We start from the raw sequence: 16,242 nt of genomic DNA, 5'->3' as shown, positions 1-16,242 counted from the left end.
ATGGATGGCAAAATGAGTGGATGAATGGACACAGATGGAAATATGGAGGGAGAGACAGACTGATGAATGGAGTGCTGGATGGAGAAGATGGGTAAGTGGGAAGATGGATAAATGGAGGGATGGAATGCCAGATGGGGTTAGAATGATAAAGGGATGGGTGGGTGAATAAGGCAGACAGTTGGATAAGCAAGGCAGATACGTGAGATGATGGATTGGAAGATGGGTAGATGGAGCGGGAAAGCTAGATGGAGCAATAGCCAGATGGATAGGTGGAGAGATGGCAGGGTGGGTGAGATGAGCGGATGGTGGGAGACGTGAACTGTATAAATTGCCAAGGGAATGGATTTCTAGTGTCTACTTGAAGCAAAGCTTCTTAACTTGGCTTTCCTGGATGGGCATCAAGCAGTTCACACACCTGCTGAAATCACATGCCAAGTTATAGTGGGTCCATTTTCCAATAATTCTCAAAGGAGTCTGAGATTCCCCAAGCTTTCAGAACCGCTGATTTGTTCTGTGTCAGACCTTCCCATTCATTGTCTTGTCATCTCCCACAGCCTCCAGAATGGGAAAATACACATCATTGCATGAAAGAATCAGTATTAACAAAACATTAATGACATTCCCTTCCCCATCCCTGTGGATCAAGGCAAGAAGGGCCATTCGCCAATGCAGATACCAGGAGTTGGAAAGCCGCAGCAGTTTTGAGGCCTGCGTTCAGTGTCTGGACTTCCAGCTCAAGTTCTGAGGGTCTATGGCATCTGGCTGAAATCCTTGCTTCAGGGAAGCCTCATGTCCTGGCTCACATGTGGAAGGGGGCATCAGGAGCCCCCTGGGCCCTGCGAAGGCCCATAGATTCCTGTGTGGAGGCCAAGAGAGCAGGGTGGTTCAACCGGACCTGGGCCTTGGCTGGCTGCAGCCGCCCACCCCCGCCCACGTGGATGTTAACCGTCGTGGCATAGCTGAGCCGCCTGGCTGGGGGAGGTGGTGGCTGGGGCTGGGGGGGTGGCGAAGATGCCCGTGACGTGGGAGCAGAGGACCAGCAGCCCCGGGAGGCTGCGGGGGCCCCTCCCCCAGGCCCCTGCCGCCGAGCCAGGCTCTGGCTGATATATGAGGCTGCCAGGTATCTGGAGAGGGCAGCTGCACTGGGGCCCAGGAGCTGACGGCTGGAAGGTGGGGGACTATGAGGTGGCGTCAAGTCTGAAGACTCCAACCTGGCAACGTGAGAGGCTAAGGAGCCTCCTGGTTTGGACAAAACCATGGTGGTCTGAACTGGGGTGGGTGAGAGGCCCTGAATGTCTAGAGAGCCTCCTCTCTCAGGTAAAGGTGTGGCAGCTGGAACATGGGCATCTATGAGGCTCTTCTGCTCCAACGAAGGTGTGAGTTTTTGGACCTGTGTATCTGTAAGGCTTGGCTCCGGAAGTGGAGGTGCAGCCGCTGGACCCTGGATGTCTGGGAGGCTTCCCTGCTTGGGTGAAGTTGGGAGGGCTTGGACCCAGATGTCTGTGAGGACTTGTGGCAGGGGCAAAGGTGTGGTAGCTGGAACCTGAGTGTCTGGGAGCTCCTGGGACAAAGACAGTGGGGCGTTGGCTGGGATCCTATGGTCCAGGTGGCTTCCATGTGCAGGCAAAGGTGAGGTACCTGGAATCTGAAGGTCTGGGAGGTGACAGGGCAAGGGCAGTAGGGTGTCGCCTGGGCCCTGGGGATCCAGGCTGCTTCCATGCCAAGACAAAGGCTGGATGGGTTGACTGCAGACAGGGTCTGGGCCCTGAACATCCCTGGAACCTCCTTGCTTTGTCAGTGGGATATTGGTTGGGCTCTCGCTGTCTAGGTGACCTTCTTGCTTGGGCACAGGGGTGGTGACTGAAACTGTGAAATCAGAACAAATCTCCTTGGGCAAAGCTGGAGTGGTGGGAACGTGGATGTCCGCACAGTGTCCCTGCTCAGGACAAAAGGCGGTGGATGGAGCTGGTATAACCACGTGACTTCTATGCTCAGGCAAAGGAGTGGTGGCTGGAACTTGGATTTCTGGGTGGCCTTGATCAGAGAAAGTTGTAAGAGCCGGCACCTGGAGGTGCAGGGGGCCTTCTTGCTTGGGCAAAGGTGTGGCGGCTGGAGCCTGGACGTGCCGGGAACCTCCTTGCTCAGGCAAAAGGGTAGCAGCTGAAATGTGGATGCCCGGATGGTCTTGCTTAGGCAAATTTGAAACATGTAGACCCTGGCCATCCCGGCTGCCTCCCTGCTTCGACAAAGGTATGGCAGCTTGAACCCAGGCAGCAGGACCCAGGGGGACAGACTCCTGGGCACATGTCAGTGGGAAGGCCAGCTCACATACCAGCACGTGTCCAAAGGCAGGCAGGAGCCCTGAATGTGAAAAGAGGATCGAGTCAGGACCACTACTCCAGCGGGGACCACCTCTGCCAACCATGTACCCGGACCTCACCTGGCTCTGCCTGCTCCTGGGGCAGACAGGGGGATGGCTGGGGTTGGGCTAGAACCCGAGGCCGGCGGCGCGGGGCATTGGCTGATGCCCGAGTCTCCGCCCGCTGCATCTGCTGGATCCGCTCGCTGTAAAGCCGGGCCAGCTCTCGCACTCGGGACGCCGTCCTTTCTGAACTCGGGGCTCCTGCCTTCCCGCTCCCGCTGTCTCCACCCAGATCCGAATCCTCCAGGATCAGCAGTGGCTCTGGGAAGCCTGGCCGGGCCAGCTGTCCCTGTTCCAATGCCTGCCAGGCGCTCCGGATTTCTGAGCAAGAGCGGAATGCCAGCTCATCTGGGAATCCCTGATGTTGGGTGACATCCTGGGGCTGGAAGTCTGTGAATGATACCCCTTCTTCATCCTCCTCTGGCCCTGCCTTGCCTCCTGAAGGCGGCTCTCCCAGTTTCCCAGGATTGCTTCCAGAAAACAGTTCTCTCCTGGTGGCTGGAGCCTCAGCTGGTTCCTGCAGAGGCCCTTGGAGCCAGGAGTCACAGGAGAGGGTGGGAGTGCTAGAAAGACTGGGGGTGTTGGGGACACTAGGTATGGCTGGAAGGCAGGGCATCTCAAAAACATCGGAAATGTCAGAGAGACTAGGAAGGCGAGAACCTTCGGGAATTTCACAGCGGCTGGGAATTTCAGGAAGGTTGGGCACGTCAGGAATTTTGGTAAGGCAGGGAATGCTGGGCATTTCAGCTGCAATGGAACTTTCGAGCCCTTCCAGGACGTGGAGTGGGGAAGGCCCCCGTTCATCCATCTCCAGCCCTTCCTCTTCCTCCTCCTCCTCTTCTGAAGAGTCCCGGCTGGGCAGGGCTTGGAATGTGAGGGTTTCGCTGTCGCCAGGCACCTGGGAGTCTCCGGGGAACTTGGGAATGTCATGGGTGGACGGCTATAGTGGGCACAGGAGAACAAGCCAAACATATCAGCATGGTAGCTGGGTGTGGTGGCTCACGCCTGTAATCCCAGCACTTTGGGAGGCTGAAGTGGGCGGATCACTTGAGGTTAGGAGTTTGAGACCAGCCTGGCCAACATGGTGAAACCCTGTCTCTACTAAAAATACAAAAAAAAAAAAAAAAAAAATTAGCCGGGTGTGTTGGCGGGTGCCTGTAGTCCCAGCTACTCAGGAGGCTGAGGCAGGAGAATCGCTTGAACCTGGGAGGCAGAGCTTGCAGTGAGCTGAGATGGCACCACTGCACTCCAGCCTGGGCAACAGAGCAAGACTCCATCTCAAATAAAAAAAAAAATAAAGGTATCAGCATGGGCTGGCCTATCTGGTCCCTGGTCTGTGTGCCCACACCCAGAGGCCCAAGGACACCATGATGGGACAGCCAGCTCACCCCTGGATCTCGAAGGCCTCGCTGATTCAGCAGTTCCAGGATTTCTTCAGTGATTGAGGTCCCAGAGGGGTCCAGTGTTGGAGGTCCAGCATCCTCCAGGTCCTCAGGGGGTGCAGAGCCTGAAACTGGTGGCTGAGATTCTGGAGGGTAGAGTTCCCCTTCGCTGCCAGCGTGCTGTGAGGAGGGAAAGCAATGGAAGGCAAGAGCCAAGACTCCTCCCTCACATAGAGGACCCCAAGTCCCAATCCCCTTCTTTTGCGTTTGTTTGTTTTGAGATGGAGTCTCGCTCTGTCACCCAGCATGCAGTGCAATGGCGCCATCTCTGCTCACTGCAATCTCCGCCTCCTGGGTTCAAGCGATTCTCCTGCCTCAGCCTCCTGAGTAGCTGGGATTACAGGCGCCTGCCACAATGTCCAGCTAATTTTTGTATTTTTAGTAGAGTCGGGGTTTCTCCTTGTTGGCCAGCCTGGTCTCAAATTCCTGATCTCAGATGATCCACCTACCTCGGCCTCCCAAAGTGCTGGGATTACAGGTGAGCCACCGTGCCTGGCTCAATTTTTAAATTTTTTTATTTTTCTCTTAAAATTTTTATATATTTATTTGAGACAGGGTCTCACTGTTACCCATGCTGGAGTGCAGTGGCGTGTCCCAGCTCATTTTGCAACCTCTGCCTCCCAGGCTCAAGCAATCCTCCCACCTCAGTCTCCTGAGTAGCTGGGACTATGGGCATGCACTAGTGTGCCTGGCTAATTTTTTTGTACTTTTTGTAGAGATGAGGTTTTGCCATGTTGCCCAGACTGGTCTCAAACTCCTGGGCTCAAGCAATCCTCCTGCCTTGACCTCCCAAAATATTGAGATTACAGGCATGAGCTACTCTGTCTGGCCCCAATCCCCCTCTCATTCAGACCCAGGATTTTGGAACTCAAGCTCCCTTCTCCATCAGACCCAGAAGTTAAGGTGCCCAGACCCTATCTCGAGATATCTCTTACCTTGAATCCAGGCTTAGCTAAGGATGGAGAGATGAGAGAGAGAAAAGCATTAGTGAGATGTAAGGGAAAAAGAGTGATCCCCCATAACTGATGAGCTGAAGCAACCACCCCTCCCCAACCCACTCCAGACATCCCGCCGGGCGACAGACAGGGATGGACCAGGCTGAACCGGGGCAGTCACTGACCGTTCTGTGGGAACATGACATAAGGGTCCTTCACCGGCTCTGCGGGGAGGACATAGTGATGTCAGGAGTCCAGCTCCCACCCCGATGCCTGGATCACCCTTAGGGGTGAGTGCTCACCAGACTGCCTGCGGCCTCGGCGAATCACAGAGGGCCCAGGAGATGGAGCTGTGGGAGGGAGGGCCAGAGCCCTGTGTGAGCCCAGCTCCCGGGTCCTAGGGAAGTGGGGCTGAGGGCCGGGACTCAGGGATCCACTGCCTTTACCTGTGTTCCTTCGCCCAGGGGTAAAACTTCTAGCATCTCGAGGTCGAGGAGACCCAAGTGGGGGTGTCAGGGGCTCTAGGACAGGCTTACTTTTGGGGGCACCTGTGGGGAGAGTTTTGGGGCTAAAAGCCACCTTTTTCTTGGAAGTAATTCGTCTACTTCCACACCCTCCCAGCCCAAGGCCCCAACTCACAATGCAGGCTGTTTTCAAGGAGAACTTGCTTTGCCTGAAAGACAGGAGGATGAGGGCTGAGGTGGGTCGATCTTGGAGTACCACAGGGAGGATGCTTTAAGCACCGTAGTCATGCCCATTAATGGGTGCTGTTTTTGTTTTTAGATCTTGCTCTATACGCCAGGTTGGAGTACAGTGGTGCAATCATAGCTCACTCCAGCCTCTACTTCTGGGATCAAGCGATCTTCCCACCTCACCCTCCTGAGTAGCTGGGATTTCATATGTGCACCATCACATCCAGCTAATTTTTTTTTTTTTTTGAGACGGAGATTTTGCTCTTGTTGCCGAGGTTGGAGTGCAAAGGTGCGATTTCGGCTCACTGCACCCTCTGCCTCCTGGGTTCAAGCGATTCTCCTGCCTCAGCCTCTTGAGTTGCTGGGATTACAGGTGCCCGCTACCACACCCGGTAATTTTTGTGTTTTTAGTAGAGACGGGGTTTCACCATGTTGACCAGGCTGGTCTCGAACTCCTAACCTCAGGTGATCCACCCGCCTTGGCCTCCCGAAGTGCTGGGATTACAGGCGTGAACCACCACGTCCAGCCCAGCTATTTTATTTTTATTTTTTTGAGACGGAGTTTCGCTCTTCTTGCCCAGGCTGGAGTGCAATGGCATGATCTCGGCTCACCGCAACTTCCGCCTCCCAGGTACAAGTGATTCTCCTGCCTCAGCCTCCCTAGTAGCTGGGATTACAGGCATGCGCCACCATGCCCAGCTAATTTCTTTTTTTTTTTTTTTTTTTTGAGACAGAGGCTCACTCTGTTGCCCAGTCTGGAGAGCGCAGTGATGCAACCTAGGCTCACTGCAAGCTCTGCCTCCTGGGTTCACGCCATTCTCCTGCCTCAGTCTCCCGAGTAGCTGGGACTACAGGCACCTGCCACCACGCCTGGCTAATTTTTTGTATTTTTGGTAGAGACGGGGTTTCACCATGTTAGCCAGGATGGTCTCGATCTCCTGACCTCGTGATCTGCCCGCCTCGGCCTCCCAAAGTGCTGGGATTACAGGCATGAGCCACCGCGCCCGGCCTAATTTTGTATTTTTTAGTAGAGATGGGGTTTCTCCATGTCGGTCAGGCTGCTCTTGAACTCCTGACCTCAGGTGATCCGCCCACCTTGGTCTCCCAAAGTGTTGGGATTACAGGTGTGAGCCACCATGCCTGGCCAGCCCCAGCTAATTAAAAAATGTTTTTTAGAGACAGGGTCTCACTATGTTGCCCAAGCTGGTATCGAACTCCTGGGCTTAAATGATCCTCCCACATCACCCCCTCGAAGTGCTGGGATTATAGGCATGAGCCACCACAGCCAGCTGATGGGTGCTTCTATTGGTCAAGCCCATGACGTGGCTGGTGACCATTAATCATCACCACAACCCTAGGATGAAGGCGCTTTCATTCCTCTAGGATGAAGGTGCTATCATTCCTCTAGGTGAGGAAGTTAAGGCTCAGAGAGGTTAAGTTACTTGCCCAAGGTCACAAAGCAGGGACATGGTAGAGCTAAGATTCAAACCCAAGTAGCGGAATTCTGCACTTTTAGCAATCACATTATAACAGACTGCTGTGGCATTGGGCAGGGGCGTCTCTTAGTACTATTGGGGGAGGGTGTCTCCAGCACTCAGAGGGCCCCCGGCTGCGGCAGGAGCTGTACCTTGGCAGGGATGGAGGCAGGGTGGTTCTCAAAGAAGAGGCGCTGGAGACAGTGAATCCACAGCCTCTTCTCTTCTTGGTTCTTGGCCTAGGATTGGGTTGGAGTAGAGTCAGGGGGCCAGGTGTGAGGTCTCGAGGCTGGGGGATCCCTGCCAGCCTGATCCCACTACATGCTCACCTGGAGCAGGTGTCTGTGCTTGGGAATGGTCAGATCAGACACCTTGAACCCTAGAGGGTCTCGGGGACTCTCGCTCACGCTCAGGTTGCAGCACTGGAAGGAAAGAGAGGGGCAGCAAGCTCAGAGTCCTTGGGCTCAGTGATGCCCCTTGTACGGAGACACCCTTGGAGGTGTATCTGGGTCCTCCTCCCTAGGAAGATGCATCCCATAAGGCTGTATGGTGGGTTTCCTCTCCCTTTTTTTTTTTTGAGACAGAGTCTTGCTCTGTCACCCAGGCTGGAGTGCAGTGGCACGATCTTGGCTTATTGCAACCTCCGCCTCCTGGGTTCAAGTAATTCTCCTGCCTCAGCCTCCCCAGTAGCTGGGATTACAGGCACTCGCCACCATGTCCAGCTAATTTTTGTATTTTTAGTAGAGACGGGGTTTCACCACGTTGGCTAGGCTGGTCTCGAACTCCTGACCTCAAGTGATCCGCCCGCCTTGACCTCCCAAAGTGCTCGGATTACAGGAATGAGCCACCACGCCCAGCCTTCTCCCTTTTTTTCTTAAGTGGGGCAGCTCTCATTCTATACACTAGAAAGAAAGCTTCCCTTGGCCTCCATTCTCTAACTCAAGAAAATGTGGCAGGGTCCCCTGGCCCACACTGTTGGGCACACAGATACAGGTATATGGGATATACTTTGTAGGTAGTATTCTAGCCCCACCCCATCCCCAAACTCACGAAGATGTGGCCTTTGTAGGTGTACTCCAGCCCCCTGCGCTTGGCCACCAGCAGCATCCGAGAGAACAGGAAGAGCAGCCGCTCACCCCCTCGTAGCCGGGGGCCACCCCCTCCGCCTCCTCGGAACGCGCCCTCCAACACCAGCTCCCCAAAAGCACTGAGCTCTGGTCCGGTCCAGCCACCCAGCCGCCGCTGCACTTCCTGCCGGGACCCCGCCAGGTGCGCCGGGGCGCAGAGACAAGCATGGGTAGGTGGCACACACATACACACCAAAACAGGGGGTTAGCAACAGGGCCATGCTGTCCCAGCCAACCCTCCAAGGCTACCTCTGAGGCACTGATTTCCCCCCACCCGCCCCAAGGCCCCCTCGCTCACTCCCTCATCCAGCAAGCCCCAGCCCACCCTGGGGCCACCTGGAGGCGCGCTGCATGCTCCTGCTTGCGCTTCATGTCGTTGATGTACCAGGCAACTGCTGTCATGGACACAATAGCTTCCTCCACCATCTCGCGGCCCCCAGTGCCTGGGCCCTCCGCCCAGTGCTTCCCTAGTTCCTGTCAGGCAGCCACCAGGCACGCAGGGATGGGGAGAGAAACAGAGAAGGAGAAAGAGAATGAGAATAACAGGAGATGGAGAAATATAAAGATAGGAGCAGAGGTCAGGCGCAGTGGCTCATGTCTGTAATCCCAGCACTTTGGGAGGCTGAGGTGTGCAAATCACCTGAGGCCAGGAGTTCGAGACTAGCCCGGCCAACATAGTGAAACCCCGTCCCTATTAAAAATACAAAAATTAGCTGGGCATGGTGGTGTGCGCCTGTAATCCTAGCTACTCAGGAGGCTGAGCCAGGAGAATCACTTGAACCCAGGAGGTGGAGGTTGCAGTGAGCCAAGATCGCACCACTGTACTCCAGCCTCGTCGACAAGAGTGAAACTCCACCTCAAAGGGAAAAAAAAAAGCGAGGGCTGTGTGCGGTGGCTCACGCCTGTAATCCCAGCACTTTGGGAGGCCTCGCCCAACTCGTGGGGGGTCCAATCCTCCAGATGAACCAACAGGTGGTCAAGGGACAGGACCTCCCCCTCCCCAGCCTGGCTCCAGGGGCCCCAGCTGACCTGCAGCAGCAGATGGTACTTGAGGATGCGCTGGACAGGTTTCAGCAGGAAGCTCTGCAGGGGCAGCGAGTGGCAAAGCTGGGCCTGGCGCTCCTGCAGCCACAGGGCTGCTGGCGGAGACAACGACAGCTCCCGGAGCAGGGCCAGGGAGCTGGGGGCACAGCACAGGTCAGTGGGGATTGTCAGTTCCAGTGGGCGGGGTCAAGAGGGGTTAGGGAGGGGCCAGGGTTTGGGAAGGGTCAGGGTCTGACAGGGGGTGGGGCAGTGAGGGAGAGGTCAGTTACTGTCACAGCCTGGCAGGGGTCGGTGCTGGATGGGTCGGGGGTAGAGGGAGGGTGACGGGTGACTGGCACATCAGCTTGTGGGCACGGCCTGAGGCCCGGCAGGGGCTCCTGCCCCTCACCTCGGGTAGTTCATGCAGTACAATGTGTAGATGTCAAAATCCTCGCTCTGTGGGTGACATGGGAGTCAGGGAGACCCCAGGTCCTGGCTTCCCACGACCCCCCTTCCAGCCTAGCCCAAGCCTGCTCTCCCCCATCTACAAAGGCCCCATCCAGGACCGAGAGCCCCCCACCCCTCCACTCACCCTCTGCACGAAGCACTCGGCAATACCCCCGGCACTGCTGCTGTTCTCCAAGTCCTCCAGGAGCTCGCTACAGGGGAGAGGGGAGGGTGAGGAACCGCCTGCCTCCACAAACCCCTCCATGGGAGGCCTCCAGGAGGCTGAGGCCCCAATGGTCTGCTGGGGCTGGGGGCTTGCTGACTGCCAGCATCTCCTAAGGGGATGTCATGTCCGGAGGAAGGGTCCTCTGAGGGCTACACGGGGCATGGTAACCTGCTTAGACTTTGTCCCTGGACAGCTTCTCATTCCTCAGCTTGAACTTGTGCAACTGCTGGCATGAGCCTAGGGGTGTCATGTCATGACCCAAAGAGCTAGGATGATCTTAAGTTCCTGCTGTAATCCCAAGACCTCGTCAAGGTACTTGGAAATGTCATGATCCTTGGACCCCAGAGTCCTCCTTACCACAGTGACCAACCATCCTGGTTTGTCCGGGACTGAGCAGTTTCCTAGGACGAGGGCTTTCAGTGCTAAAACTGGAAAAGTCCCAGGCAAATCAGGCTTAGGGGGTCACTTGCATGCTCACGCTGTCTCGGCCTTCAGGCCCCATGATTCTTGGATTCATCGTGAGCCCAGACCTGACACAGCCCCAAGGACTCGTCCTGATGCCGGGACCCTGTCCCAGTGTTTGGGCTTCATCCAGGTCCTCTGACTCCCATCCCCTATGCCCCTCCCTCACTCTGGGTCCTCAGTCCCAGTCGTGATCCCTGATCCTTGCCCAATGTCACAACCCCACGTACCAGCCTGGGCAAGACACTATGAAGCTCCGAGGTTTGGATTAGGAAATAGACCCTCCAACCAATCAATGCCCCCTGCCTGTCCCCCCTGCCCCTGACCTGCTGAACTCGTAGATGTCCTCAATGTTGGCAAACAGCGTGCCCACCTGCTCCACGCTCAGCCCCAGGACCCCGCCGTCCAGCAGAGGGCCCAGATAGTCCTGTTGGGATGACTGGGGTTATGGGGGCCAAGGGGCTGGCCTGGGTACCCACTGCCCTCGGGTGTCTGCCCGCCTTACCTCCACGATGCTGCGGAGGTCCCTGACATAGGCCCGTTCTGTCTCCACGATCTCCCGGGCCACACGCTCCAGCCTTGAGGGTCTGGCTGAACCTGGGATCCCCACCGGAGAGAGATGTAGGCGGATGGGGGGCCCTGGAAGGGGCTCTGGCCTGGAGGCTGAGCAGGCTGGAGTGGGCCCAGGGGCTGGATCCCCCTCAGAGCCCACTGTGCTCAGGGATGTGGAGCTCCCAGAACCTCGGGGGGAGGCCATGGTGGGGGCTGCAGGAGCTGCTGGGGTGTGGAACAGGAGGTCAGAGAAATCTCCCCATGCACGGACTTCCACAGCCTTTCATGCGTTCAGCCCACACCCTCACCCACACCTGTCCAACAGCTTTCCCACAGGCTCCTTCCTCCTCTCCCCACTGCCCTGTCTTGGTCCAGTCCCATCCTCTCCCATCAGGGTCCTCTCTGGACTTCTGGCCTCCATTTCTCTAATCCACCTCCATGAATCAGCTAGGTAGACATTTATTAATTTGTCTATCTGACTGTATTACTCCTGTGAGTGTAACCCCTTCATGCCCCTGGGGATAAAGTCCTAACTCCTCAGATCCACAGGGCACTGGGCAATGTGGCCAACACAGATCCCTCTAGCCAGTTCTCTTCCCACGGCCACCCCTCTTCTTACACTCTGGATGCCAGTGACACTCAACTTCTTTCAGTCACTTACATGCAGCCTTTTCTCACCGCTGGGCCTTTGCACATGCTGTTCCTTGCATGTAAAATACTCTTCCTTGTCTTTGTGCAACTCCTTCCCCCTAATCTTCCACTTCCCAGTTGAGATGTTCCCACCTCCAGGAAACTTCCCCTGACCTTCTGAGCTCAGAGGATCCACGATCACAGCCCTGACCACTCTGCCCAGCGCTGCCCCCTCTGGCCTGTCATTGCCTGGGGATGGGCCCGCCTTCCCCACCAGACTCGGAGCTTTGTGCGAGTTGGCCTGGGGTTGTCTCCATCACCCTGCCTTGACAGCATTGCCAAGGAATAAAAGCCCCACAGGCTCCGCCCCTGCCTCTAGGCTCACCTGTCCGAGTCTCACACACGGTGCCACAGTCACACACTTCACCTCTTCGGCCACACCCGAGGCTTGGGCTAGGTTTGGAGAGGCTCAGTCCTTGGGCTCCCTCAGGCATGGCTGAGCGGCCCAGCAGAGTCCTGCAGAAAGAGCCCCTTCTTGGATATCAGGACCCCATGGGCCTCTCCGCCGCCCAGACTCACAGATGGGGGCTGGGAATTAGGAGCGTGGTGTAAATCCAGGGAGGGGCCCCTGGGAGTAACTAATGGGGGAGGCACAAAGTGACAGAAAGAAGGGGACAAGGAGAGAGAACCTGGCGAAAAAGATGGAAAGGCTGAGACAAAGAAGAGTGAGCGGAGCAGGAGGCGCAGAAGCTGCGAGTCCCGTTTTTCTGGGGCCGGAGGCTTAGGGATCCTGGGAACGTTTGGGCTCCGGCTGGAGCGGAGGGCGAGGGGCAGGGCTGGGAAAAGCCGTGGGCGGGAGGCCGCGGGGTCCCAGGGGAGGGCGGAGGCTGGGGGACCGGATGCCAGGGTCCTGCAGACGGCTCCCTCCCCCGCCGAGGGCTGCGCGCTGGGGCGCTGGCCCCGAGCCCTCGCACCCCCTCCAGCCGGTCTCTCCGAACCCCGATCGCCGTCCCCACAGCCACAGCCTCCCCAGCGCCTTCCCACACTCCTCCAGCCCCCAACTCCCGCCGGCGCCTCGGCTCGCCCCCCGCCGGCACGCCCCCTCATTGTTCAGCAGTGGCGCCGCCCCCTCCCCCAGTCCGCCTGGGCCCCTCGCCTCCCCCCTCACCTCCCGGGGAGCCTCCAGCCCCGGCTCGAGGCAGCCCGGCTCCTGCGCGACCCCGACGCGGTCCCCAGGGAGGTGCGGAGCCCAGACTCAGGGGCGTGAACTTCGGGCTCTCAGGCTCCAGGAATAGAATCTGGGGTCTCTCGGAGACTGGGGTCCCGCAGTCGGAATTTCTCAGTGTTCTACGTGGGGGATGCTAGGAGCCTCGACTCTGGAGTCTCAGATGGCGGCGCTGGGGACCCACATTCCTAAGTCTTCTAGGTAGGGCCGTGGGGTGGGGGATGGATTTCTGAGTTCCCCTAATTCTACGGGCAGGAATGAAACTCCCTCCAGGTGGGAGCACAGGGGGGTCCCAAAGTCCTGGGTCCCCTTGAAGCGATGGCCGCTGCAGCCCGAAACTGGTTGGGGCGCTTAGAAGTCCGGATCTCAAGTTCCTCCAACGCGGGGTCTTGGGATCGGAGCCCTGGAGGGAGTCTGCGGTCCTGGATCCTGAGTTCTTGAAACGGGGATACGGGGCGCTCGGCCTCCAGGGTCCCGCGGGGTGACGTCCGGGCTCCCGGCTGCTCCAGGAGGGGGCGCTGCGCACCTGGATGGCTCAAGTCCTCCAGCCTGGGCGCCGGGGTCTGGACCTCGGGGTCTCAGGATGCGGTGCAGAAATTCCGGACGCCCGGGTCCGAGCCTCTGGACCCCTCGGGCTCCCGGCTGGGTGTCACGGGGCTCGTGTGACGGCGGCGGCGCCACATCTGGGGCGGGAGAGTCCGATCCCAGCTGTGAGGCGGGGGGCGGTCGCCCGGGGCTTCCCCTCCCCCGCTGTCGCCGGGGCTCACATCCTGTTCCCGCCTGCGGGGGGGGAGGGGCTGCCTTCCGGCCGACCCGCCAGCGAAGGGTTAAGACCCCACCCCTTGTTTTGAATATTCATGAGGAGGCGTGTCCTTCTGGTAGGCGACACCCCTACATTCCAAACGCCTCGCGGACTTTTCCCTTTTACAGCAAGGGCCGCGAGGCGTGAGAATCCGGAACTGGCAATGCCTGTCTCCTATTGGTCAATGCAAAATTTTTAATTTGCATATATAACACAAGGCGGGACCCTCCGGTGAGGTCACGTGGCTATGAACCACTGAAGAATTCCCCGGCGCAGGGGTGCGGCCGGAGCTCCAGTGGCGCAATCGGTTAGCGCGCGGTACTTATATGACAGTGCGAGCGGAGCAATGCCGAGGTTGTGAGTTCGATCCTCACCTGGAGCACTTTTTTTCCCCATCAGTTTTTATAAACTTATACATCTAATAAACCAACCAAAACATCTACATCACTTAGATGAATGAACGTTTCTATCTTTTGAATTATTGGGCTCAAAAGACTCCTAGGGCTTTGGCGACGGTCCTTTGGGTGTTCTGTATTGTAGGAAAGTGCCGTTTCCGTCCCAGCCACCAGGTGGGGGTATCGTCTCTTATTAGATGCTCTGGGCATGGAATTGTGTGCAAATAGTTTGACTTCTGTAGAGATGTGGGTCCTCGGCAAACTGTATATGACTCTGCCTCCTCCGTATTTCTGTCTTTTTAATGCCTCCTTTACAGATGAACATAGCTATCTGTCTTGGAGTTTTCGACCTCTGTTGAAAAGGAAAACTATGTTTTCGAGTCGACTTGTTTTTTCAATAAATATTGAACATTCACTATGCCTGGCTTCCTTTAGCTGTGTGTAATACAGCAGTGAACAAGTAGTTCCTGCCCCTGAGGACGCGACATTCTAGTGGGGAGGCAGATTGCTGTCAACGTAAGAATTAAGTACATTTTAATGTTAGGTGGTGATGATAAATGTCATGGAAAAAGTCGAGTAAGGTAGGGAGGATGGGGTAGTTGGAGGTGGGGTGTGGATTGCAACAGCAGTGGTCAGGGAGGATCTCACAGAGAAGGCAACTTTTGAGCAGAGACCTGAAGGAGGGGAGTGAGCCATGGGGACACCAGGGGAGTGTTCAGGCAGAGGGAACAGCTAGTGCAAAGCTCCTATGGATGAAGCAGACCAGACTTGGTAGAGCAGCTAGGAGGCCAGTGTGACTGGAGCAGAGTGGCCAAGGGGGAGGGTAAGCGATCGGTGCCAGACTGTGTGGGCTGTGGGGAGGACTTCGGACTTTGACTTTTATGTGACCTGACTCAGGTCTCATAACAGGCTTCCTTTGGTTGTCTCGTGGGGGAGTGGGGAAAGGAGAGACTGAAGGCAGGGGCTAGAGCAGAGACTGGGGCTGGGGCTGCTACGAAGATGCAAATGGCAGACGATGTTGGCTAGGACCAGGGTGGGGGTCATGGTGGGGGCAGGTGGATAGTGGATCTATTTTGCAGGTGGATCAGACAGGATTGCTGTTGGACTGGGGTGTGGATTTGAGAACAAGGTGTCAAGGGATACTCCTGGGTGTCTGGCTTAAGCCCTGGTAGATGGTGAGAGGTGCCGTTTTCTTATATGAGGGATTTTTTGGGGAAGGGGCAGAGAATCAGATCTGGCTAAAGGAAGGACCAGAGATGTTGTTCTTTCAGTCTCCAAGACTGTTTCTGCAAATGTCTCTTCACTGCTTGCTCTTGGTCTCTGCCCCTCTGCTGCCTTTGCATCTCAGGGGTTCTGACTCCCTCTCGCCTGATCCTCTTCTACTTATTAGGGCCTGAGCCCTTTCCCACAAGGGAAGCAGTTTCCTGGAAGAGGAGACCAAAGGTCAGTGAGCAAGCGGAGTGGGCCAAGGAGGCCTGAGAGCAGGAGGGAGGCTTGAGGAGGGTAGAGAGAAGGGAGAGGAGGGAAAGGGGCTGCAGAGGGAGAGAGAAGAGGAGAAGGAGTAAGGCTAGGGGGAGGAGGGGAAGAGGACAATGGGGAGTGGGAGGGCAAGGAAAGGGTGGAGAGGGAAGGAAGGACGGAAAAAGGGAGAGAAGGGAGACGGGAAGGAGGAGAAAGGGGGTAAGAGACGGCAGGATGGGGAGGCTGGAAGTAGGGGGAGAGGAGTAATGAGGGAGGGGACAAATTGGAGGGGGAGAGAAGAACAGAAGGCAAAGGGTGTAGGGCGGGGCAGAAGGGTGCAGAGGAGGAAGTGAAAAAGAGGAGGAAGGGTGAGGGTAGGGAAAGGAGAGAAGAGGGAAGTGAGAGGGAGGAGGGAGGAGTGCGGGGCAAGGAGAAAGAAGAGGGGTCGCAGGGGGCGAAGGCTGGGCGGCAGGGCCGAGCCGCAGGCGCTGACGCAGGGCGGCTTCCGGGCGCGGGGCCCCGGGGTTGGTCCCGACGCCGCTGGCCTTGTATGGTCTGAAGACGCGGCTCCCCCGGGGCCCCTCCTAGACGCGCGGCCCCTACCCACACGCCCTGGCCTCGCGGGGCCGACCCTGGTTGGTGTGCGAAGCCTCGGACTTCCAAGGTTCGGAAATGCCAAGACCCGGTAATTCCCGGGCTCCAGGGTCCCGGGTGGCCAGAAATCTGCAACTCCGAGCCACCAGGGGTCTAGAGTCTAAAGCGCTAGGGGATGCAACCTGTGACTCCCAAATGTTGAGATCCTAGCCTCTTGAGACCCTAAACCCGCTTCCCCAACATCCAGAAGGTGTCGAAGCCCCCCCGGAACCCCTAGTCCCGAAACGGGTTCCGCTACCCCCGGCTGCCCCGCCCCGCGCCCGCCCCCGCTC

The 16,242-nt window shown here is 57.3% G+C and overlaps 1 protein-coding gene and 1 non-coding gene across 9 annotated transcripts; one reads left to right on the top strand and one right to left on the bottom strand.

Annotated features, from left to right (window-relative positions):
- Window positions 1-580: 580 nt before the first annotated feature.
- PLEKHG2 (pleckstrin homology and RhoGEF domain containing G2) lies at window positions 581-16,178 on the bottom strand. 8 transcript variants are annotated; one of them, XM_057300610.2, is made up of 20 exons: window positions 12,602-16,178; window positions 11,819-11,949; window positions 10,757-10,848; window positions 10,578-10,678; window positions 9,709-9,775; window positions 9,526-9,572; window positions 9,123-9,273; window positions 8,430-8,567; window positions 8,017-8,217; window positions 7,296-7,388; window positions 7,119-7,205; window positions 5,439-5,472; window positions 5,246-5,347; window positions 5,102-5,149; window positions 4,985-5,023; window positions 4,800-4,816; window positions 3,811-3,984; window positions 2,441-3,362; window positions 1,212-2,361; window positions 581-856 (listed from the first exon to the last, which is right to left on the bottom strand). In XM_057300610.2, the coding sequence occupies exons 2-20, from the start codon at window positions 11,925-11,927 to the stop codon at window positions 715-717; spliced, it is 3,714 nt and encodes a 1,237-aa protein (XP_057156593.2). In that variant the 5' UTR covers window positions 11,928-11,949; window positions 12,602-16,178; the 3' UTR covers window positions 581-714. The 8 variants fall into 8 exon arrangements, with proteins under 8 accessions (XP_057156593.2, XP_008962890.2, XP_008962891.2 ...); XM_008964642.6 differs by having other exon boundaries at window positions 581-2,361; window positions 10,757-11,028; XM_008964643.6 differs by having other exon boundaries at window positions 581-2,361; window positions 10,757-11,025.
- On the top strand, window positions 13,750-13,842 carry TRNAI-UAU (transfer RNA isoleucine (anticodon UAU)). The gene is given in 2 exon segments: window positions 13,750-13,787; window positions 13,807-13,842. It is a non-coding gene; the product is annotated as a tRNA-Ile (tRNA).
- Window positions 16,179-16,242: the final 64 nt, after the last annotated feature.

This window comes from Pan paniscus, chromosome 20, assembly GCF_029289425.2.
Source record: "Pan paniscus chromosome 20, NHGRI_mPanPan1-v2.0_pri, whole genome shotgun sequence".
NCBI lineage: Eukaryota > Metazoa > Chordata > Mammalia > Primates > Hominidae > Pan > Pan paniscus.
Note: the sequence above shows the minus strand (reverse complement) of the source record. Positions and strands in the feature narration are given on the sequence as shown.

Bases quoted from the DNA above. Each gene is read 5' to 3' on its own strand.
- PLEKHG2 (XM_008964642.6), bottom strand. From the start codon at position 11,927: ATGCCTGAGGGAGCCCAAGGACTGAGCCTCTCCAAACCTAGCCCAAGC. The intron at 9,776-10,577 runs GTCAGGGGCAGG...TCTCCCCTGTAG, and splicing joins GACATCTACGAGTTCAGCAG to CGAGCTCCTGGAGGACTTGG. The intron at 9,573-9,708 runs GTGAGTGGAGGG...TGTCACCCACAG, and splicing joins CCGAGTGCTTCGTGCAGAGG to AGCGAGGATTTTGACATCTA.